Raw genomic sequence first — 23,518 nt, forward strand, 5'->3', positions numbered from 1 at the left:
AAACATGATACATGCACTTGACACATTCTTTATTTCAGATTGAAATTATGTATTTATTATTTTGTCTCAATTAAAAGGTGATAAATAGTTAAAAAAAAGTAAAATTAACGTTGGTTTTCGTAGAGTAAAATTTCTCACGGTTGAATAAATGAGAAAACAGAGGAAGGGTTGATTTTAACCCAATAAAAAATAACTTTTTTTTACATCTTTCTTAAAATACTTACTTATCCAAAATTCAATATTTAATAAAAAAAATATAATTTAGTATTCAAGAAAAGAATATATATTTTTTCTTTTCACTTACTTATTTATTTCATATTTCTTTTATACTAAATAACTCTTAAAATTTACTCCTTTTTTAGTCACTTTCTTTTTGTTCATATCCTTTTCAATCTACACTCTTTCCATTTTCTTTTTCAAACCAAATAGAGTACTTATTTAAAAGAAGGAATGTACAGTATATATGTCATAGATTTTTTTTTTTGGACAGCATATGTATGTATGTCATAGATGGGAACCACAGTTTCCGTTAATTGAACAATGTGGAAGTTAGTTATGCATTCGGATGCAGAGTGAAGACAAAGAAAGTGGACACGTAATGTAGTTGACTGAACGAACCACACTCAGTAGAATTGTGGTGAAGCAAAAGCCTCCTAATCCTATGTAATAGTAATAATAAGCACGAAGGTCTTTTGCCTGTGCCTGGATCATTACCATTATTTTATTGTAATATAATAATATGCACGATGATGATTATATTATTATTATTATTATTATTTTTTATTTAGATACTTTTGATTCATTCTTTCTTTTTGGTTGTCTTGTCCAGATAGATAACAAACATGACATGGCATGGTAGCCAAGCCAAGACATGTTGAAACAAAAGGCAAGGCTCATAATTTCACATACACGACAAACCAAATGGGCACCCCACTCACCCTCAATCTCTTTCCACATCACCATTTTTACCATTTCCTTCAACTTCAACCCATCCGTCACACAGTCACAAACAACACATTCATTCATTTTACCAATTACCAATTACCAATTACCAATTACCAATTATCTCTCTCTCTCACCAGCATGTCATTTGCCTCAAACAAACCCTTTCCTTCTCTTGCTCTCCCTGCATCCATATAAAAATAACACCACCTGGTTGTTTTGTTTTGTTCCAATCCAAGAAGCATGGAAGAGTCTGAGGGTAGTACAAGTGGGAATCACAGTTACAGCAGCTGTGGATCACCAATCAGCAACATGGCTCAAGACTACCTCTTTACTATTCTCCTCCTCCTCCCCATAGATGCAATCCTCTCCCTATCCATCACTTGCAAGAGATTCAGGGCTCTCACTTCCTCACACACTCTATGGAAATCTTTGTGCAAAAGGGACTTGGGTTCCACTTGTGTTGACTCACTTTCCAGTAACAACCAGCATCGTCACTTCCCTTGGATGAGGCTCTACAAGCAAGTCTCTCAGATGGATTCTGTTTGCTGTCATAAACTACTTGTGTCAGATTTGGATTTCCCTGCAGCCAGAGCTTCTCACTCTCTCAACTTTGTCTCCGACTGTCTTGTCTTGTTTGGTGGCGGCTGTGAGGGAGGTTCGTTCGTTTCTCTCCATCTTTCTTCTTTTATTCCTCACCTCATCAACAAAATTGGATTCGGTTACTATTATCTCATCATGTCTGTCCCCTAAGATGGAGAAAAGGGAGACAAGTTCTGTCCTTTCCCCCACTACAAAAGGAATCCAATTCAACACTAAATTATTAAACTAACCCAATTTTGTACGGCATTATTATGCCATATGTAACATTCAATTGAGCCATCTAACTATTACATCTTCCACTATTTTAGTTGGTTGGTACTTGTTTAGGTGATCGGCCTTATATTTAAGGATGACGTGAGTTCGTTATTTTTTTTTTTTTATTGTCAAGTTTGATTATCATGTACCATATTTTATCAATTGAAAGAGTTAATTGTATATATTGGGCTTTCTTCTTTACAACAATTAATATCATAAAGCATGTCAACTTACCCTGAACACTTCAGGTCAGCGTGCCCATGAAACTAGAACCATCTCCCTCCTTTGCTCTCTCTTCTCCATTCACTAATTATTTATGACTGCTTTTTTCTGTTGCATTTTATGTGCAAATTGAAAAGAAAGAGACTCCAAAAAGTTTACCTTCATGACATCTACTAGTGTTTCCATCCCTTACTAGTGACCGCTTGATGAAGAAATCAATGAAATAGTGAAAGGGAACTATTGACTAAGCAAACACTATATATAATAGGCCACATTCTATTTGTTGCAAGTCGGTAGAGCCTCTCCTTGTTATGAACTGTAATGTTTTTTTTTTTTTAGTATGTTTGGATAAACTTTTTCACAAGTACTCATAGGAGAAGAAAATAAAAAGAAAAAATGAAACAAATTTTTCCATAAACTAAAATTAACTTATACATAAGCTAAGCTGATTAATTCGTAGAAGTCTTCTCATATTAGTTTCTCCCAAAGTTGAATTTTAACTTACACATAAAATTTTAGCTTATGAAAAAGATTATTTTATTTTTTCTTATTTTATTCTGGTTCACTTTTAAAACCCAAGTTCTACTCTGCCAGATAGAATACTGTTTATTTTATGAAGCATTCTACCTGAATACTGTTTATTTTTCCATTCAGAGAAAGTTTCTATTTCTCTTGACTAAAGTGTAACTGTTACCTTGTAATATCTTTGTTCCTTGCTTTTTTGTTATTATTGTTATTTAGGACGACATCTTGATGACACGTGGGTGGCATACATTGGCAATGATTTCCGGAGAATGTTGAAATGGCAGACAGTCCATTCAGGCATTCCAAGTGGGAGATTTGGGCATACATGTGTGGAGATGGGTGATTATCTTGTTCTCTTTGGAGGAATCAACGACCGTGGCAACCGTAAAAACGATACATGGTTGGGGCATGTCATGTTCAATGAAAACAACGGTGTAACATTTTCATGGAAAATGCTTGATGTGGGGAATGTTGCACCGCCCTCTAGAGGGGCTCATGCTGCATGTTGTATTGATGAAAAGAGAATGATAATCCATGGAGGTATAGGGCTTAATGGCCTCCGTTTGGGGGACACATGGGTCTTGGAGATGTCAGATAGTCATTGCTTTGGTACGTGGCATGAGATTGTGGCACACCCTTCACCTCCACCACGTTCAGGACACACATTGACATGCATTGGGAGAAGCAGGACAATACTATTTGGAGGAAGAGGCTTGGGTTATGAGGTGCTTGATGATGTTTGGTTATTGGATACATACCAAGGTTATCAGAGATGGGTCCAAATAGTTTATGATTTACAAAGCATACCAGCTGGTGTTTCCCTTCCAAGAGTTGGTCACACAGCTACATTGGTTTTGGGAGGCAGGTTGCTAATTTATGGAGGAGAAGACTCATATAGACAAAGGAAAGATGATTTTTGGGTGTTAGATATCAGTGCCATCCCTTACCCTTGCATCACTCAGCAAATCACAGTGAGCTCAAAGAAAGTGTTGACAAGAATGTGGAAACGGTGGAAATCAAGTGGACATGCGGCAAATTCTCGATCATTTCACCGTGCCTGTGCAGACCGATCAGGGCGTTATGTGTATGTATTTGGTGGAATGGTGGATGGTTTTCTTCAGCCTGCTGAACCTTCTGGACTCAGGTTTGATGGGGAGCTCTTTCTTGTGGAGCTTGTGCTTCAGCTCTAGCTAGTTAATGGCTCTTTCTTGAGACCATTCATACCGTAGTGTGCACAGTATCTTCCAACTACATACCATTATCTTGTCATAGTTGCTGCTGTTATTGTGTTAGCTGCTGTAAAATAGCAGTTATATTGGTCAGTCAGTGTCAATATCTTGTATGAACTGCGACTACATAATTAGAAAGCAATGGTATGACTGTGAAGATTACCAAATCGTTTGCACTGCTTTATTGATGTTTTATTCAATGTGGTAGATTATGTTAATAATTACTTAAATGTTAAACTTGTAAAATAAAGTTGCAGCAGGCCATTAAATACAATTTTTTTAAAGCCTCAATCTAATACTTTAACCGTTAATGTTCATAGCATGATGCCGTAGTTTCACAACACAAATGCACAAAATCATGATCACATAAAACTACTAAAGTTCCCTTTAAAGGGAATTTATTATGCATGTAACACTGAGAAATTTTGTTTAGGACATTAAGATTGGAAAATTAAGATGCTTGCTATTTTTATAATAACAATACTTTATTTTCATAAAACAAAGTTTTAAAATAAAAACTCATTTGGGTTAAAATGTCACAGCATTTTAGTTTTCTTTTTAATGGCATATGTACTAGTCACTTTAAACTCAATCTTAATTTAGCCAACTAGACCTACTTCAAGAGAAAGAACTCTTCCAGCCCATTTTGATGATTCAAACACAAATCTTACTTAAAAAACAAAACTTTCTTATTACTTGATCGAACGAAAATTGGCCATATTCTTTTCTTTAATAATAAGCCTATAAGAATTACAATTAACATAAACAAAGTTCATCTGTCAACACTTCAAGAAGTTTCGAATTATAATTCGTGTTTGATACCCCTATTTTGCCTAAAATTTCAAAACATTATAAAAATTTATCTTTGAATGATTTCAATAATGTATTATAACAACGGGTTGCATAATCTTCCCACTACTAAGCGCATTTCATATTTTCTCCTTCCCGTGCAGGTGCAGATGAATGAAATATTTTTTTGTTAAGTGGTGAATTATAATAACGAAAAAGGGGAAAACAATACACATTAAATATCATATGTCTCCAAAATGAGGCATAGTTTTTTTTAATCCTTTTTTTAAAAGGCAAAATGAGTTATTAAAAAAAAAGTTCAGAATTGCTGCAAAGGGTGCAAGCAATAAGACCACGCATAAAGGCAACATGTGCCCACATTCACATCAAATTCACGTGTTTACAGTATGTCCCTTACCAGTGTAAATGTAATTGCCAAATCGACAAGGTAGAGAGAAATTCAGTGCATGAAGAAAAGATTTGCAAACACAAACAAAAATTGTATTCTATTTAGCATGTTAGCATAATCACAATATGCTCGTACAAGTAAGAATTTTTACCGCACCAAACATTAACAAACCCTAGAAGAACATCAAAACAACCAGAACTATACAACAATTTAAAGGAGAAAAAGAAGGCGGGCGCACACACAACTTTGCCATCTTAATCTATAATAATTTGTCACTATGATATTCCACCACCACTAATAATAGAGGGGAAAAGAATACTATCTAAGAACACCAATTAGAAGATGCTACAAGCACCCTCATAGCACATACTGTTAAACTGGTATCACGTCATTCTTGGATGCATCTTCACATCTTAAAACTATACCCTCAAGACTAGATGGAAAAATGCATTTGGTCCATTGGCAACCAGTAGTGATTGGATCTGGCGGAGGAACAATCATAAGCACATTCTCATTCCTCTGAACAACTCCCATTACACTTACTGTGCTTCCTTCTTTGATGTACCTGAATACAAATACCAAGTTATATTATCTGTCTCAAATCAAGACAACACTAAACCTGAAAACTATGATGCTAAATAAAATCAACAGGTTAAAACATTTTATCCACTCAGTATACAAAATTTAATTCACAATTGTCTAGCTGGTAAACCCCCAAATCAAAGCTGACACTCAATACACCCATCCAAAGACAGATCAGGTTAGTATATTCAAAAGGATCAAAATGCAGGAAAACAAGAGATAAATTTTACCCTTCTTCCAGCCGCATGATGCGGTCATCACTTGAAAGATTCCTCTCTCCCAACCACCGGAGAAACTCTGGTGAAAGCTCTTCTTTGGTTGGATTTACATTGATGAGAACTGAGTCATCAACATAAGGGGTCACTCTTGCTCCATGCCCAGTCTTAACCAGTGCCCTTAAACCAGACTGGAAATCTGAGATGTAGAAGTCAACCACGCGCCTCTGTCACATTACATACATTCTAGTCAATCAAGTGAAAAACACGTTTCCCAATAGCAATACCAGTCCCTAATCACAGACTCCCCATGGGACTTTCTTGAACCAAAAAAAAATAGCGGTCCTAAATGTAGATTCATGAATACAATTAAGTTCAATAAACACTATATAATAATAGAAAAAATGGTACAACAACCAATCAAGGGGATACAACTGTTAGGCAACCATATATAACAACATAAATAGGTCAATTTAACCTCTAGTGCCATCAAAGGACTTGAAAATAAATGTCAAAAGGGTGGATCCATCATTCAATCCACCCATGCATAAATTCAACCAATCAACAACCATTAATGCAGGGGGGGATCCATCATATTTTTTTAAACAATTGGATCAATGATGGTTATTGCAGCCGAGGCTCATTAAAGGGTCTTCTGGAAACAGTTCTCGTAAGTAGAAAATTTTTAGAGAAAGAATTTCCGTTGAGTTGACAAGTAATATATATATATATATCCATCCGTGAAAAATTATTTATGGATAGGTTGGATGGTCTCTTTTACACAAGTTATGGATTATGGATGGATCAATTTGTTTTAATACATTTCTAATGGATCATAAATGGACTAGATTTAAATTTTAACCCATCAATTTTAATCCAACACAATTTATCTATACCATCCATTTTACACTCCTGCTCAATACATCGTAACTGGCTTGGGGGTAGAGCGCCCATGTGAATACATCCTTTGCTTGGTAAACAAAATCTTGTCCAAGGTAAATTGGAATTATTTACTAAGAAGGACAATAGCATCATATTAAAAAAAAACTTCCCTTCCTTCTCCTGAACATGATAGTAAAATTAATTCAAAACAATAAATTCAACTTGAAATTTAATCAGAAGAACCATATCCTTCACTGCCACGCTCCCCGGGGCAAGAATAGAAGTAAAATTGAGCACAAGATGTCAGAGTAGAGTATTAAATTCCATAATAACTAACCCATAAAAAATACTTAGTAACTTACTTCCAGCAATCTAAGGCCCCAAGTAAGCCGACGGTGTGCAGGATTGGCAGCTTTTGAGTCCCATCCTCGATACTCATATAAACTTGTTGACGTATATACACATCTGGGAACTTTCTGGAAAGATGACTCAAGAGGCACATTACCGCAGGTAACAACCTTCAGATACCACAGCAAAACATATTTGATTACAGTCATTTAAGCTTGTATTGTAGTTATAAAAAGGATGAATAGAATGAAAAATCAATCAAGTGCAAATTTCTCATTCGCATAATTGGATGTTTATGGGGAAACTATTACTCTGGGAAGACATTGATATTAAGGCACAAGTATAGTAGTGATACTTATACAACATATGTTTATAGCATCAAGATAAGAAAGATGAGACAAAATTCTCTCATCTAAGTATCATCCAAGGCTCATTCATTATTTCAAACAGCTATAAAGAATGACTTAAAGGCTTTACATCCATGATAAATTTTTGCTCTTATTTTCTTATTTTGCTTTGCTCGCAATGATGTGATGTCTTCGGAAAAAATTAAAACAATGAAATTTCAATATTAAACAGACTCATTCATTTAAACCATACAGAAATCATGTTTGTGGAAGCACCTGATACAAATCCAAGCAGTACCATTTTACAAACCAAATGCAGGTAAGGTTATTTACTAGACGTATGTAAGTTTTTATAATTGACAAAAATCGGGGTTCGCATCAAATAAGCTTGAAGATTTTCAATCTTTCATTTATGAAAAAAAAATCACATCCTTCAAAAGCTCCTGTAAATTAAAAGAGAAGCCCCATATACTTCTAAAGCGGGAGAAGAAATTTTTTATAATTTATAATAAAAAGCAAAATCAGACTGATGCAAAGCCAGGTGAATAAGAAAAAACATATGAAATAAGTACAGCTTGATTTGATGTTAAAGAATATAGTCATAAGCCCAAGAAGTGAAGATGATCTTTCCAACAATAGCCAATAAATTCGGCAAGAGAAGCAAAACATACCCCAGAGACCTTCACGAATTGCCCATTTTTTGCAGTTCTAAGCTCAGAGTCTGGATAATGAGTAACAAAGCCCATAATAGATCTTCTTCCCCAATAAGTATTCCAAGTGAAAGATGCAGCAACTAAGCCAAAAAGAATCACAACTACAATAAGGAGAATAGCATTGTGCACTGCTCCAAGAATAAAACCACCAGCAATGAAACCCATCACAAAAAGCAGAATTAATAACCATAACACCGCCTTCGGAAAATTCCTTCTGAAGGAATCATCACCTTGACTAAGAACAGTCACAGCTTGGTTGTGAACAGCAGCAGAACCTTGAAGCTTCATAGAACCCGTCGCTTCCAAAGGACCAGACACTTTCCGAGGAGCCCCAGAAGAATTTAGTGGGCCAGATGATATGGGCCCAGATGTAATGAGACCTGTTGTAGGTAGAACGGGAGCAAGAGGTCCAGAATTTTGACGCCCAACTGGTGTAACTCCACCAGACTGAGGACCAGAAGACTTTTTAACAGGTTCCCCATGCTTATTCAGTGGCCCAGAATTTGATTTCTTCATTGAAGTCGAACCAGCCATGCCACCAGAAGTCATTGGACCTGAAGTATAGGTGGCTCGAGCAGCAGCATTAGGCTGCATAGGTCCAGAATGCGAACCAGCTCCTCCAAAAGATCCAGTCCGTGATGGAGCACCTGTTATTGGTCCAGATTTCCTAGATTTAGAGCCATCAACAGGAATATCAAACATCTTCCCCAATTCTCCAGACTTTTTTATGTCTCCACCGGTATATGGCACGGCTGTTGATGTCATTGTTGGAGTTCTTTCTTTGGGCTGCTCCGGCCGTCCTGATACGTAGAGGCCATTGCTAAGCTTATGAGATGGGATTCTAGAACCCATCTACCTTCTGTGAAAGAACTCCTGAGAACTCAGACAATAGTAATACCAGAAGTTGGTGCCGGACAAGTCAAACTGTCAAAGTGATCCTGAAAGTTGCAAAAAATGAAATCCCCAAAGGGATTGGAATTATTGTTCAATCAAAATTAGCAGTGTGCAATAAATTTCCATGTCGCCTAGTGAAAGGTAACGGAAAGCTCAATTACGACCAAATAAACCAAAACGCACGTGTAGTGATGAGCGCAAAATGTTTAGCATAAAGTTCAGCATCTTAGATCCCTAGTTGGCATAAATATTATGCGGATTGCCAATCATGGCCTTGGGAACATAACATGTCATGTTTAAAATTAACACACTCAAGGGAACACAATGTCCCAAAGGTCGCATGGGCAACCAAAGTATAAAACTAGACATTTCCCATCATGGAGCAAGCAAATCTTGTACACATCACACTTTAATCAGAAATAATTACAAAGAACCAAAGTATATGATAGTCAACTTCCTAGTATACTTCAATGCATGCACGCAACCTAAATGAAGATAAAGAGCATATCAACTCCTCATTGCCAATACCAGAAGATCAACGAACCTATAGAATGAAGAAACACCCAAAATTCTTAAATAATTACTGGCCTATATAAGAGGGCATGTCTATAAATTTTTATGCACACACATTCAATCATATAGTTTTTATCTCCTGTCCTCCCATAAACTTCATGCATCCTCCAACCAAAAGGTACATTGATTTTAAATAAACGAATGAGGGATTGCTAACACTAAAATTCTAGGATAAAATTCCAGAAGTGGAACAATTTTTAGGGCAGAAGAAGGCAAGAGAACTAGTCCGGAGTATGGACTCTGGAGCAATGAGTTGTAGTGCCTTTTTGTTTTCTCGAAAAACCCTACACTAGGAGGAAAGACAAATAAGTACGTCAACATCCATAAGAGTCAAGCCCCACTTTTTTCAAACTTGTGACAATCTGTAATCTAGGAAGCAAGAGACCCTGGATCCATTTTTCCAAATTAAAAACGGAGGAAGTAAACGGAAATTGCCGGAGGTCATACATAAGAACAAGCTGGCATTTAATTTTTGGTAGATTAAAGAATGCCCCAGGATTGAAAAATCAAATATATTATCGGAAAAAAGGAAGCTTCCACGACTATTATGGCCACCAATCAAGCATGGAAGAAAGTAATAAAAATACAGAAAAAGAAAACTTGTAGGGGAGCCTAATGATTTAGGCGGGGAAACTCACACACAGCACCGATGGGATACACATTGCGGCAGAAAAGTCAAATGTTACTGCGGAAAGTGATGAGAAAAGGCAGACCCACATGGTCATTTGAACGAGAGATCTAGAGAATGAAGTTGTGATCTCAACGCTGGGTAGAAGCAATGTGTGTAATAGTAAGAGTTCAACGTTATTCTGAAATTCAGGGGCATTTTCTCAACAAACAAAATCAGAATCCAAAATACAAAATACAAATGGAAAGAGTTCAGAAGCGTTGACGAAAAAGAGGAACACTAGAAAACAAGACGCCGAAATTCGCATTTGTTTTTGGGAGAAAAGAAGGGAAATGGAAAGGATCTATACAGAGAAAGAGAGCATAGCTACCTACCTGAAGTGAAATCTGAACGCATAATCAATTCAATAATCATCATATAATATGATGGATACAGAAGCATCCAGTCTCAGTCTAAGTGATATGAAGAGAGAAAATAAAAATAGGTTTCTGTTTCTCGCTCTCGCTCCGAGAATCTAAGGTTGTATTGCGGTGAATGAAAGGTTCAGAAGAGAGCCGCAACAAATTTGTGCCTTGTCTGATTTACCAGAGTGAGCAAATAACTTATTATTAGATAATAATATAAAATTATTTTACATTTTAGTAATTAAATGATTAATATATTGAAGTGATTGAATTGTTTAAATATTATTTGAGTGTAAATTTAACAGAAATAATTACATATGAACGAGACTTAATTTTTTCAAATTCTGAATTGGTGAGGATATTTTTCCCTGGAGAGGGTTAAAGATGATTTTTATTTAATTTTTTATATTTTGACTGCAAAATGCAATGCAATAAATTGTTCTTCAACGGGCACGGGGCAGGGCCCTACCTTTCCTAACACCTAAACTACCGCTCTTCTTCTCTATCTAATCACGGATTTCTATCTCGTATTTTGTTCTTTCCACGATACACCAATTCCCCTTTGATTAATACTAAACCTAAAATACTAGCTATTTGATCTTACTCCAAAATATTTCTTTATTTAATTAATTCTTACTATCTATAATCCAATTATTCTCCTTTCCAGTCTCTAATAATATGGTTGATGATAATTAAGATACTTATAAAAAAAATTATTCGTTTTATTATAATTCTCGTATATAACATTAATTATTTCTTATTTATATATTTTATAATATTAATGGTGAATAAAAAAATTTATAAATAAATTAATAATAATATAAGATTAATTTTATAAATTTACTATTTTTTTATTTATTTATTATTTTTCTTGATCCCTTTAAAATAATCTAAAATGACTATCATTTTGAAATAAATAAATTAATATCAAATATTTCACATTTTAACTAATAAAAAAAAGGTTCAAAGTGGTACTTGGAACATCAGTTTTCTTAATTTACATTTATATTCATGTGATTATAATCTTATTCTTATATGGTTATTCGATATATTGTACATTAGTTTTGAATTAGTTGGTTACCAAAAAAAAAAAATCCCCACATGGTTATACCAAAAAAAAAAATAGTATACCTTACAAATTAAAAATGGAAACAAATGAAATGAAACACTTTTATCGTTTCTTTTGCAAACCAAAACTAGAAAGAATAATATGTTATTGTAAATCAATGATTTTCTTGCAATTATAAACGTTTTCATCCTATTTCTATATACTCAAATCTCCATCCTATTTCCATTATTCCATATATATATATAAGTTACTATGTATCATATTACGACTACGATCTTATCTAATCAAAATCAATTCCAACCTGTATCCACACATTGAAATTGTTTTTAAGTTGTCATGCCAATGTCTCCTCGCGACAGCCTTTGTTTACTTGCATTTCGGCTGTCCAAACAATTTTTTGGTTATCTGTTTTTTCCCGAAATTGTTTCGAGAATCATTCTATCCAAACGTTTTTAATTTTATTGCATACACTGTTTTTTTTATAAATCATACTAGAATACCAATTTTCAGAAAATCAAACACGCTTTATTTTAAGAAGGATCCAGTGGCTTGCTGAACTAAGTAGCCAAGTAACTCTTGTCTTGATTGGTGAAGGAACTCGAGGCTGATAATTTCACACATGCCCAATTTTTTTTTGCACTTGCAATTTCCTTTTCCTCTCTTTACTTATACACTTCTCCTTTTCTTTTTTTCCCCCCAAAATTACCCTTGTAAACATGCATTCTCCCTTATCACTTTCTCATTTTTATTGTTCAGGAAAAAACAGACTCCCCTTATCTGCAAATTTCCAATTGCATCATAACCCAATTGCAACATTTCAGAAAATTGAAAAATCAACAATTAAAGACAAATCACAATGACACGAAACTTGTGTCTCGTTGGTTATGTTGCAGGTGATAGCTTTCCTAACTCCTATGTCCATTAGGTTGGGGACGTGGGGTATCGGTGATTGGTTTTTTAGTGCTGTTAGTTGGTGTTGTGGAGTCCAGTTTCATGGTTTTTCAACTTGTAGCTTTTGTTTACATGTAAAGCATTAAGTATGTGCTTTTGATTGAAGCCAAGTGTTGGTTGGGGTACGATTTTGTATTTGATTGCAGATCTAGAGGCAGCAAGAATTTGTTCTTGTATGGTTCTTATAAGGTACGAATTAATAATATTGGCTTTTTTTTATAAAAAAAGAACACTTTGATAATATATGCATTCACATACTAAAATTGGATATAGTACAATTAGCCGTCGAAGCCTCTAAAACAATTGTCATGGTGATGGATCATGTAGAAAACTTGTTTTAGGTTTCCGGCATGCAGAACTTGTCGACACCTATAGTGCCATGAAGGACAATGACGGTGAGGAAAAGGCGGAGGAGGGTGACGGTGTTGTATTTTCCGACACCAACATTGTTGTTTTCCGAGTTGAATAAGTTGAATTGGATTCTCAGATGTCGCAATGTTGTATTAGATGCAGTTAATAGCAAGGGGGAGTGAGGGAGTGAACATGTAATTAGGGTTTGGGGGAGTGTGTGCTTACAAGGATAATTTAGGGTTTAAAAAAGAAAATGGGTGTGGACAAGTAAAGAAAATGGATGCCCGTTATGCAGTCGATTTGGTTCACATGGGCCTAAATACCATTATAAAGCAACAAAGATACAATATTATGTGGGGACAAAGGTTGATCTTGGCAGAAGACAATGTTGTCTCACAAGAATATAGAACGTAATTAAGTGCATATTTAATCCTCATAATCGCGTTAAAATATCAGTGTGATAATAGGAAGCTTACTATACATTAAATTCTCCAGAATCACGTTAAAATATCAGTTTGATAATAGGAAGCTATCAAGGTTCAATCAATCCAAAGATCTTTGACAAATGATGTACCCATTGACAAGAGCCAACACAAAAAGATTTTTCAATTGGTCATGGAAATCCAAAAAATTTTAATTATATATTTTATATGAATCTTTAATTCCCAAAAACATATTATTAACTAAACATATTTTACATATTCTTAAAGATCAAGATTCCCATAAATAGACTTTCTCACAAATGGTATTTTTCAAATATAAAAAGATTTCTCCCTTGCCAAACGCGTCCTCAGTGTTGACAGATCTCTTTATTTCCCTTTCAAAGATACACGTAAAAATGCGTCAATACAATTGTTTTTGGATTCAAGTGTGTACGTCAACAAAATTGTTTTGAAGCGATATAATGGAAGGAAATGAAATTTGAACTTTATTAACTAAATTAAACTTACACTCAGGAAACTATATCACTTGTTAGTGGCTAAGTGTGTGTTTGGAAACCCGTTTCAGCATGACTGGACGGAGGTTTTACACATTCCAAAGCAATAAAATAAAAAATAAAAGGAAGGGGAGAGTTGAATAGGTCAAACACACCCTAAGTCTACATAACTCTTACAAGCTGGTAACCTTGCACACATCACACACACACACTAGAGTTCAAGCTTCATACAATTCTCAACTCTTTTAGCCATTGGGAATGCAAAGGGCATGGGTCTGGCTTGCCTTGGGCATTAGCCTTCTCAGAGAGAGAACAAAACCAACCATTTCTCCATTTGAACTGCAAGTACAAGTATAACCAAGATAAGAACTTATATATCTAGTGAATCCAATATTTATTCCACTAACCCTATCATTTACCTCTTTAACTGCCGTGGGAAAGTGGGCTACAGCTCGAGAATATGCACACAAGCGCTCTTCCATGGCTTCTTCAAATTTTAACCCCTTTTCACTTGCTGCTGCTGATGCCAGTTCTGTTATAAGGCTGGACAACTGAAAGAGCAAACATCAGTCAGTTCTCATTGCAGTGTTAACATTTTTAGTGTTGAATACGTTATCAATATTAGCTCTAGATGTTTGTCAAAAAATCTCTACATTTTCTTCCTTCTCTTGTTATGGCCCACATTTTATGCCCAAATTTGTATGACAAACATAGTTTATTTACAATTTATAGATCGTAGATTTCATTCAAGGCAACAAATCAAGTTTAATATCAGGTCACCCATTTTGGACAGAGCTCCTTTAGTCCAGGATCAACCCTTCAAGCAAACCAAATCCAACCAAATTTGAACATATTTCATGTTAACCTGATTTCACCCAAGACTCAGCCATAGGAATTGAGAACGGTCACTGAGTAGTGAGTAGACACCTCTTCAAGATCCAAAACAAGAAAACACACACACACACATATATATAAGAGAGAGAGAGAGGATACTGATTGCAATTACCAACCATCCTATTAACTACCCAATTTTAATCAGATCATGTACATCTAATATTGTCTTCCAATCAAACGTAATGTCATTGATTAAGACCATGTTTGAATAAGTTTCTCCATAAGCACTTATAAGAGAAGAAAATAAAAAGAAAAAAGATGAAATAAATTTTCTCCCATAAGCTACAATTAACTTAACATAAGTTAAAATCAACTTTTTGGAAAAAAAGCTGATTTTAACTAATGCATAAGTTAATTTTAGTTTTCTGAAGAAGCTTTTTTCCTTCTTATTTTATTCTCCTATATAAATATTAATGAAGAAGCTTATCCAAACAGGTTTAACAGAATTAGCATATTAACTTTGAGAATATGTCAATTGTGAAACTTACTTCAGTGCGGAATTCCTTTTCCACGACACCTACAGAAACCCCTCCATGCCGTGCTCCAACAAGCATAACGGAACAAATCCATATAAGCTTCTCCAACATCTGCTTTTGAAACGCCTCCTTGTCAAGAACCTGGATTTTGAGACATACATCAGCGTGTGATATACGTATCAGATGTGTAAATATTTGCTTTTGACATTGCACAAGGACATCCTACAGCTTCAACCTCGAAGCTAAGCAAACCAAAAACATAACACATGAGAATCAAAACACTTAAATCCCAAAAATTAAAAAGAACCACCCCCAACCCCCCCCCCCCCCCCCCCCCCTCCCCACGCATATATATATATATATATATATATATATATATATATATATATATATATATATATATATATATATATATATATATATATTCCCTTTTAGAGTAACCCCATTTTAGTCCCTGATTTTGTGAGGTGTTGTCTCAATAGTACTCAGAATTAGAAATGTCAAAAAGAAAAAAAAAACTCTGAAATCAAAATTACTAACATTTTAGTCACTCAGATATACAACTTACTGTAATTATAGTCTCTAAAGTTTAAAACTTGCTATCATTTTAGTCCATAACCAAGTTAACCGCACAATATCAAGATTTATGTAAATCCAGGGCAGGGAGTAGTATGACAGTAAAAAGAAGAAACCTTGCAAGAGAGGCCTCCAGCATTTAATCTAGCAGCTACAACAGAAGCCCACTTGCCATATGCAGCAGTGAGTCCTTCAGGATTGGTATCAGTCCTACCATCAATAGGGCTTTCTCCAATTTTAGAGACAGCAAAATAAGCCAACACCTGGTTTGCATCTTCCAAACCTTTGCTCTCAAGCCACGGCTCCATCATTCCGTTCTGGAAGAACACCAAATCTGCTGCACCAACACCATCAATAACAACTCGTTAATACCCACAACACAACATTGTCCAACCAAACCCAATGGAGGAAAAAAGTAGGAGTATTTACCACGCCATCTAGAAGAAGGTGTAGATTGAAGCACGGATTCAAGATCATCGTTCCTTGTGCACACAAAAATGGGACCCTCAAAATTGGGAGGTACGGACTCTCCTCGGCGAACGAGGAGGTCTTGACCGGTGCCCATGTCCTGCAAGGCCCTACCCACTCTTCCGCCGCCGACAATGACGGCGGGAGCCACCTTGGTAGAAGGGGCGGCGATGGTGGTAGCCATGGCGGAGACTTTGAATCGGAAGGCTGAGGTTGTGGCAGTGGTTTTGGGAGAAATGGAGAAAGAGAGCGAAGTGGCCATGAAGGAGTGAGTAATAAGTGTTCAGTGAAAAGTGGAGGCGAACAAGGAGAAGAAGAAGAACATCAACATGACTTTTGGGCAGACACAGTTGTTGAGCTGTGTTTGTCGATATTCCCACTCACAAGTTACGCCACTCGTTACTTGGGAAGCTTCTATCCTCCACAACTTTTCCCTGCGTGCCTACACGACTTGTCGTTTTTCCACTGATCGTGATTTCTATTGTAGCCATATTGTTAGTTACTGTCGTGTTTTAATTTTAATCTTCCAATTTCGATCACCAAATATTCAAACGTGAAATTAATGTTTACGATTCTTGCTTTTTATATTTATTTATTTTTATTCGCCTCGTGGTTTTCTTTTTCCCATTATTTTGTTTTTTCTTCAACATCTTTCATATTCATCCCGTCTAATCCTCTGTGTCTCATTCCTATATTTCAATTTACTTTCATATAATAAGCTTATATAAATATATTATTTTCTTATACAAACATTTTTTGTTTTCAATTTTTATTAATTCTTATTTTTCTTTATCTTGTTAAAAGTTTAACTTATTATTCAAATTTCATTTTTTCTTTTGGATGGATTTTGGTTGACAACGTCAGTGATCCCGGTGAAAGCAATACCTCGCCGGTGGGAGAGTTGTACTTGTCCTTATTATCGGAGCCCTGCTCATTGCTGAGCCCAATATATCTCCACAACTATTAACCTACCTACGCAACTTGTCTTTGAATAATTTAAGAGGAAAAAAAAAACCACACTTATTAATTTCTTTTTATTTTATCCTTTTTCACGGCTCTTCATGGCTTCATCTTATCACCGCTTCATCTTATTAATCTAAGTAAATCCAACAAATCATAATATTTAAACAAAATAAAAATAAAATATATGAAAAAGTAATCACGTGAGTTAAGACTCTTCCTGTGTGTAAATTTTGAAGATTAATGAGTTAGCTTTTCATAAATAAATAAAAAAAACTGTTTGGGGGTTTAATCCCTTAAACACATCAATCACCTCGTCAAAAGACAGTAATTTGTCGCTTGAATAAGGATTAATGCTGTTATGATTGGTAATTACATATACAAGTTTTTTTTTTATAAAAAAAGACAAACAAGTATAGTTAAAAATGAAAATTAATGTTAAAGTAACATGAAAATGTGTTAGCTTTAGTGCGCCTGTGTGTAAATTAATGTTAAAGTGACATGAAACTATGTTAGTTTTGTTTTGGGTTTGATTCCGTAAACACATCAATTATTTCGTTGCAAATTTGCATAAAAAGACAAAATGTGTTTGTAATACAATTGTGGGAGGCAAAAATTTAAAATTAATCGTGATCATATGACTAATTAAGAAATGAAAAAAAATAATTATATATTAATAATATAAAATAATTTTATATTATCATTCAATAAAAAATTATTATTTAAGATAAATTATTGATTTTAATAAAATTATCTTAAAAATTATATCAATAATAATTTATAATTAAATGACACACAAAATATCATCATTAAACATTTAAAAAATATTTTTATTAATCTTTAAAACTTAACAAATTAAATATGATTTAATAATTTAACATTTATCTTTAAAAAAATATTATTCTTATTGCTTATAATAACTAAATGTTGTGACATCTACCCACGCTTGTGGAGACATACATAATAAAACTAAATTGTTAAAATGAGGCAGTTGTACTTGTATGCCATGCATCTTGTTCTATCGCAAATAAAATGATCCAATCCCTCTTCCCCCCTTGTATGTTACTTTTAAAGAATCTTCCACTCGATCTCTAAAATGTTTACTCTTACCCCCTAATTTCTTTATCATCTTTTTTGGTTGATTACCCCCTTTTGAAAAATAACGTATTGGCCAGAAGAAGTCCTCCAATTCTAAACATCAAGCTCGTAATGAAAAATTGGTGCACCAAAGGAGCCCAGGTCACCAAAAATGATATCATCATTTTCAGTGTAGATGCCTGAATCTTGATTTTCAAAAATTGTTTGAATGTCTTCAGGGAATGTGCGACGAGAAGGATTTGATTCTGAAGATGGTGCTACACCCTCTTCTGTGATCTCATCACTAGCCGAACCTAGCTCAAGTTCAGCATTAGAGTTTACATTTTCATTGCTAGGAATAGTTTGATGATTTTCTTCTGTTTTAGGACGTGGCCAATTGATATAACGGCTCAGGTCAAAGTTTGTAACCGCGTTAAGTCCTCTGTATTCTATTGCTGCCATGTCATATGCTGCGGCTGCTTCTTCTTGTGTAGCTACAATACGACATAATAACATATGGACACACACATGTAAGCAAATTTAATTGTATTATTGTTTGCATATGTCGGTCTAGGATTTCTCTTTTTCTTCTTCCGATTTGGTTTATATTAAAATGACTAGAAAAGAATGATATCATTATTAAATAGCTCTATTAAGCAGTTGAAGTTTGGTGATCTATATCACAACCAATATGATCTGATTGCATATGTTGACCTTTATATTTGTCCTACTATTTTGATCCGCGGGACCATGTTGAAACCAAGTAGGTACTTTCTTGTTAGAACCGGAAAGAATGGTCAAATACATTTTCAAAATTTCAGGTATGGGTACATCCTCTCTTAATTAATTAAACATCGCTACACCTATATTAGCTACTTTATTTCGTTTATATTCAACCAATACATAAACATACAATTTAATTTGTTCATTATTTAGAGTGCTGACATAGGCCCATATCACATGCATGTTTTATAATTCGTAGCAAATATAACCAAATATAAATGATGATAATGAAATGCTATATATGAACCATGTAAATGCATTCAAATGCTAAGGTAAGGCCATATGCTTCTGTCTAAGAGAATTGTACATCAAATGCATAGAAAATGACCTTTTGATTAGGATTTTAAAAAACATTTCGTCCCCTGAACTATATAATTGACAAATTATATGTATAGACGCACACTTTAAAATCACATATTCAATTTTTAAAAAAAAAATAACTAACAATATTCTTATTTTGAGACATCTTGAGATTTGAATAACAATAATATAATGCAGGAAAATTACTTTTCAAAACTGTTAATAATATATTTCTGTACACATTTTTTTATTATATAAATTTTAGAAATAAATGTAATTATGGTCCCTATTTTATTTTATTCATAACTTTGGTTATCCTATTTTAAAATTGAAACATGTAGTACTTTTGTTTTAAAAAATATACAATTTTAGTCTTTCCCGTTTTAAAATAGATATTTAGTCTTCTTATTTTAAAAAATTGTAATTTTGATCAAATTCTCAATTTTATCAATATTTTATTTTTTTCTTTTGGTCCAATTGAATTATAAATCTAATATATTCATTTAAGGTATCATCAAAATTTGATTTAATTAGTTACAAAATAAGAAATAAAAGAAATAAAGCATATACAAAATTAAAGATTAAATTAAAATTATAGATTTTCTAAAAAAGGAAACCAGAATCGTCAATTTTTTAAAATATAAAAATTAAATATTTATATTTTGAAATAGAAAAACCAAAATTACAAATTTTTTAAAATAAGAAAAATAAATGTTTTAATTTTAAAATAGAAAAATTAAAATTATGAATTGACTAAAATTACATTTAATCCTAAATTTTATGTGAGTCACACTCAATGATATAAATTTATTCTTTATTTAACGAAATTCACATAAAATTTCAATAAGAAGTAGCATCCATCTATGCATGCGCTTTCTTTACATTAGATCATAGACAATGAAATTACCGTAAGTTCCAAGGTATAGATATTTGTTGCCAAAGACCCTTCCAATTCGAGCTTCCCATCTTCCGTTATGGTGGTGTCTAAACATTTAAAACTAAAGTTCAGAGCATTTTCCACCAATCTACTAACTATTTACACAGAAATATATGGAGAGGAAATGCGAATTTCTATGCGAATGAACTGTAAAGTTGGAGACATTGAGTAGCTTGTATATGTAAAAAAATGCTAAGATTCGATTTAAAAATTTCATCCACTAATTATTTTGATTATATGTGATTGTAATTTCACAGGTACTAGTATTATGTTATACTACTTGATTGTTTATAGATGTCTCAAATTTCATAACTTTTTAGAATATGTGCAACTTCAATCAATGTGCATCATTAATGACCGAACTTATGGATTTCAATTTTCATGGGCTTGAAAGAACCTACACAGGTAAGGGCTGACTAAAGTTCTTTTCCAAAAATATTGCTGAATAATTATTAATATATTTTTTTTTATCATTCAGAAAGATATAAATATATACATTTATTTTATTTTCATTTCTCTTTTTTTTATCACACTGTTTATTATATTTATTATTTTTTTCTCATTTTATTTTATTTCTATTTCTCTTCTCTCTATCCCAATTCATCCAAAATCGGATACATTTTCAATTTTTTTTAATATTGCTTCGCAGAATATTGGATTTTGCTGACAAACTGCAACCTAAAATTTCATTTATTGTAAGCCAAAAAATAAATAAAATATTTTGTATTATTTAAACTATTCTCTTTAGTCTATACTCCCCCCGAAAAAAAAAACACTAATTCTCTATTCAACTCTCTTATTAAATTGACTTGTTATTAAATCAGCTACTACTTTAATTTCTTTTTAACTAACATAATTACCACAATTTTATGTTCTTAAAAACATTTGGTACATATATTCGCGTATGCCCCACTTTCTGAATTCAACAAAGATATCAATGATTTATTTTGTTGACCATGATCCCCCGTAAAAGAGATTGACACGTTACAAAAACCTATACATAAAAAAAAAGGAAAATTGCAAAACCATTTTGCAGTGAACAGAGCAAGGTTCAAGTACCTTGCTACGCCTCTGTATTTTGAAACTCCTCGAGAGAATCCACTGCTTTTTCTGCATAATGGAGAAGATTTATCCATGAAAATTGAATATCATAAGAAACGGCTTTAATAGCTCCATATATATGCATTATGTATGAAAATTAATGTATTTAATAACTAAAAATAAACCTTCTCAAGGATCCAATATATTCTTCTTTTGACTGGCCCTCCATCTCCTTGAGCTTTTCCTCATAATTTGATAACTAGAACCAAAAACATATATATAATGAAGTGATGGATCAAATCTGATTTATGAATAAACACATTTTAACAAAAAAAAAAATTCGAATTGAAGATGAGAGAAATTACTGGAAAATTGAGAATGGTATCTTGGCCCCAGTACTTCAATGCTGCCAAGTCATAGGCACGTGCTGCGGCTTCTTCATCATCATATGCCCCTAGCAAACCCAAGTTTATTGCAATCATTAAATCGTCCCCCATCCGCCAAATTAAGGGGAACAAATAATGAAGGTTTTTGTTATATATGCAAGCTAATTAATTAATACTCTCAAATCATACCTAGATATACTGCATCCAGTTGTTTTCCATAGCCATTTTCAACCAACACAACATAATTAATATGACAGTAAATCAAATAATCATATAAGTGAAGGAAATCAGAAAATTATATGGAGATTATAGAGAGCAAAATAATGAAGAACCTTGTCTTCCTTTCTTGCTCTGTGATTCATTCCAGCAATTCTTATCCCACAAATGAGCCTCATATCGACCAGTCCATCGATGCCTAAAACAATCACATGCACATATTTGAGAATATAACATCAACATGGGAATGGGAAGAAAAAGAAAGATGGAATTATATATAGAGTGAGATCCAGATTTAATTAATATATATTAACCTTGTGACACCCCTATAGATTGAACTTCGTTGTGGAGGTGAGTCTCTTGGGACGCTTTTGCGTGTGCGCTTCCCAGTGCTGTTGAGGCTTTTCTGTGATTTCTTCGCCATGAAAACTGGCAACGAGAGAGAGGACCACTGCACTGCACACGCATACAGTTCAAGAGTGAAGGCCCGAGGAGTTATATAAATATGACCAAGTCATCCAATAAGAAGGGCATTAATTAATATATAGAAATAGTGGAGGAGAATGAAAAAGTAGGTCTATTCCTTTATTTCTCTATAATAACATTTTTATTTTCCTTTTTCTGTTCATGTTGTAGCAGTTGGTAGTTGAGTAGAGACCCTAGAAGAGGGAAAATAGTAATGATCTCTTATACATAAACACTTCATATATATATATATATATATATATATATATATATATATATATATATATATATATATATATATATATATATATTATAACATCGTGTCTCTTTATGTTTGAATAAATTTTCCACAAGTATTTAGAGAATGTTTTCCTAACAACTAAAATTAATTTATACATAAGTTAATATGTATATGTGAGCTATTTTTTTAGTTTCATCATATACATAACCTAATTTTATCTCATGATTTTTTCTCATATTATATTTATATATATATATATATATATATATATATATTTTTTAATTGGAGTCACATAAACCCTGATCAGTCAGTCTAACTAACTGAATCAGTGGTAGACCTACATTATAATAAAAGTGTATAAGTGCATTCACTTATTTTTAAAAAAATCATAAATAAATTTTTATTTTGATTGAAAATTGGAAAGTAAAATCTTATACTTTTTTATTTTATTCCCTCTGAAGTCACTAATTTTAATTTTTATAATTTGTGATACACCTCTGGACGGAATATAATAACATAATATAATCAAGAATGGAAATCAATAACAACAGGTGTATATAGAGTAAAGGGACCAGAAGTTGATTGAAGAAAAATGATAAATTTTATAATCAGTAGTGATCACTAATCACAAGTTGACAACCACAAGCTTTATTTGCCAAACAAAAACAATAGTGCATGTAGGTGTGAATTTGGCTTTGCTCCTTGGCAACATGAACATGGATGTAGGTAGTTGAGAACAATGACAGTGAAAACACCCGTCTACATAAGTTGTCAAATAGATGAGAGAACTCATTTTTGGACGGAAAAACGGGGAGAAAATATGCTATTTA

General features: G+C 33.5%; 4 protein-coding genes across 11 annotated transcripts; 1 reads left to right on the top strand and 3 right to left on the bottom strand.

Annotated features, from left to right (window-relative positions):
- The first annotated feature begins 846 nt into the window (after positions 1–846).
- Positions 847–4,062, top strand: LOC100807249 (F-box/kelch-repeat protein At1g51550). The gene is made up of 2 exons (XM_041017211.1): positions 847–1,600; positions 2,764–4,062. The coding sequence occupies exons 1-2, from the start codon at positions 1,186–1,188 to the stop codon at positions 3,735–3,737; spliced, it is 1,389 nt and encodes a 462-aa protein (XP_040873145.1). The 5' UTR covers positions 847–1,185; the 3' UTR covers positions 3,738–4,062.
- Positions 4,063–5,044: 982 nt separating this feature from the next.
- On the bottom strand, positions 5,045–10,964 carry LOC100500141 (uncharacterized membrane protein At1g16860). 6 transcript variants are annotated; one of them, XM_006583013.3, is made up of 6 exons: positions 10,531–10,742; positions 8,292–8,999; positions 8,020–8,141; positions 7,016–7,171; positions 5,787–5,998; positions 5,045–5,539 (listed from the first exon to the last, which is right to left on the bottom strand). In XM_006583013.3, the coding sequence occupies exons 2-6, from the start codon at positions 8,911–8,913 to the stop codon at positions 5,347–5,349; spliced, it is 1,305 nt and encodes a 434-aa protein (XP_006583076.1). In that variant the 5' UTR covers positions 8,914–8,999; positions 10,531–10,742; the 3' UTR covers positions 5,045–5,346. The 6 variants fall into 6 exon arrangements, with proteins under 6 accessions (XP_006583076.1, XP_040873141.1, XP_003530186.1 ...); XM_041017207.1 differs by lacking the exon at positions 10,531–10,742 and adding an exon at positions 9,500–10,105; XM_003530138.4 differs by having other exon boundaries at positions 8,020–8,999; positions 10,531–10,964.
- Positions 10,965–13,836: 2,872 nt separating this feature from the next.
- Positions 13,837–17,291, bottom strand: LOC100795565 (uncharacterized). 2 transcript variants are annotated; one of them, XM_006583014.4, is made up of 5 exons: positions 16,244–17,291; positions 15,931–16,148; positions 15,251–15,379; positions 14,288–14,419; positions 13,837–14,207 (listed from the first exon to the last, which is right to left on the bottom strand). In XM_006583014.4, exons 1-5 carry the CDS (start codon positions 16,542–16,544, stop codon positions 14,094–14,096), a joined length of 894 nt encoding a protein of 297 aa, XP_006583077.1. In that variant the 5' UTR covers positions 16,545–17,291; the 3' UTR covers positions 13,837–14,093. The 2 variants fall into 2 exon arrangements, with proteins under 2 accessions (XP_006583077.1, XP_003530189.1); XM_003530141.5 differs by having other exon boundaries at positions 15,931–16,151.
- Positions 17,292–17,482: 191 nt separating this feature from the next.
- LOC100807781 (AP2-like ethylene-responsive transcription factor At1g16060) lies at positions 17,483–22,493 on the bottom strand. 2 transcript variants are annotated; one of them, XM_003529718.5, is made up of 8 exons: positions 22,297–22,493; positions 22,099–22,181; positions 21,956–21,964; positions 21,746–21,834; positions 21,566–21,639; positions 21,399–21,449; positions 20,310–20,386; positions 18,059–18,813 (listed from the first exon to the last, which is right to left on the bottom strand). In XM_003529718.5, exons 1-8 carry the CDS (start codon positions 22,404–22,406, stop codon positions 18,434–18,436), a joined length of 873 nt encoding a protein of 290 aa, XP_003529766.1. In that variant the 5' UTR covers positions 22,407–22,493; the 3' UTR covers positions 18,059–18,433. The 2 variants fall into 2 exon arrangements, with proteins under 2 accessions (XP_006583078.1, XP_003529766.1); XM_006583015.4 differs by lacking the exon at positions 21,956–21,964 and having other exon boundaries at positions 17,483–18,813.
- Between the last annotated feature and the right edge of the window lie 1,025 nt (positions 22,494–23,518).

The sequence above is a fragment of the Glycine max genome, chromosome 7 (genome assembly GCF_000004515.6).
Source record: "Glycine max cultivar Williams 82 chromosome 7, Glycine_max_v4.0, whole genome shotgun sequence".
NCBI lineage: Eukaryota > Viridiplantae > Streptophyta > Magnoliopsida > Fabales > Fabaceae > Glycine > Glycine max.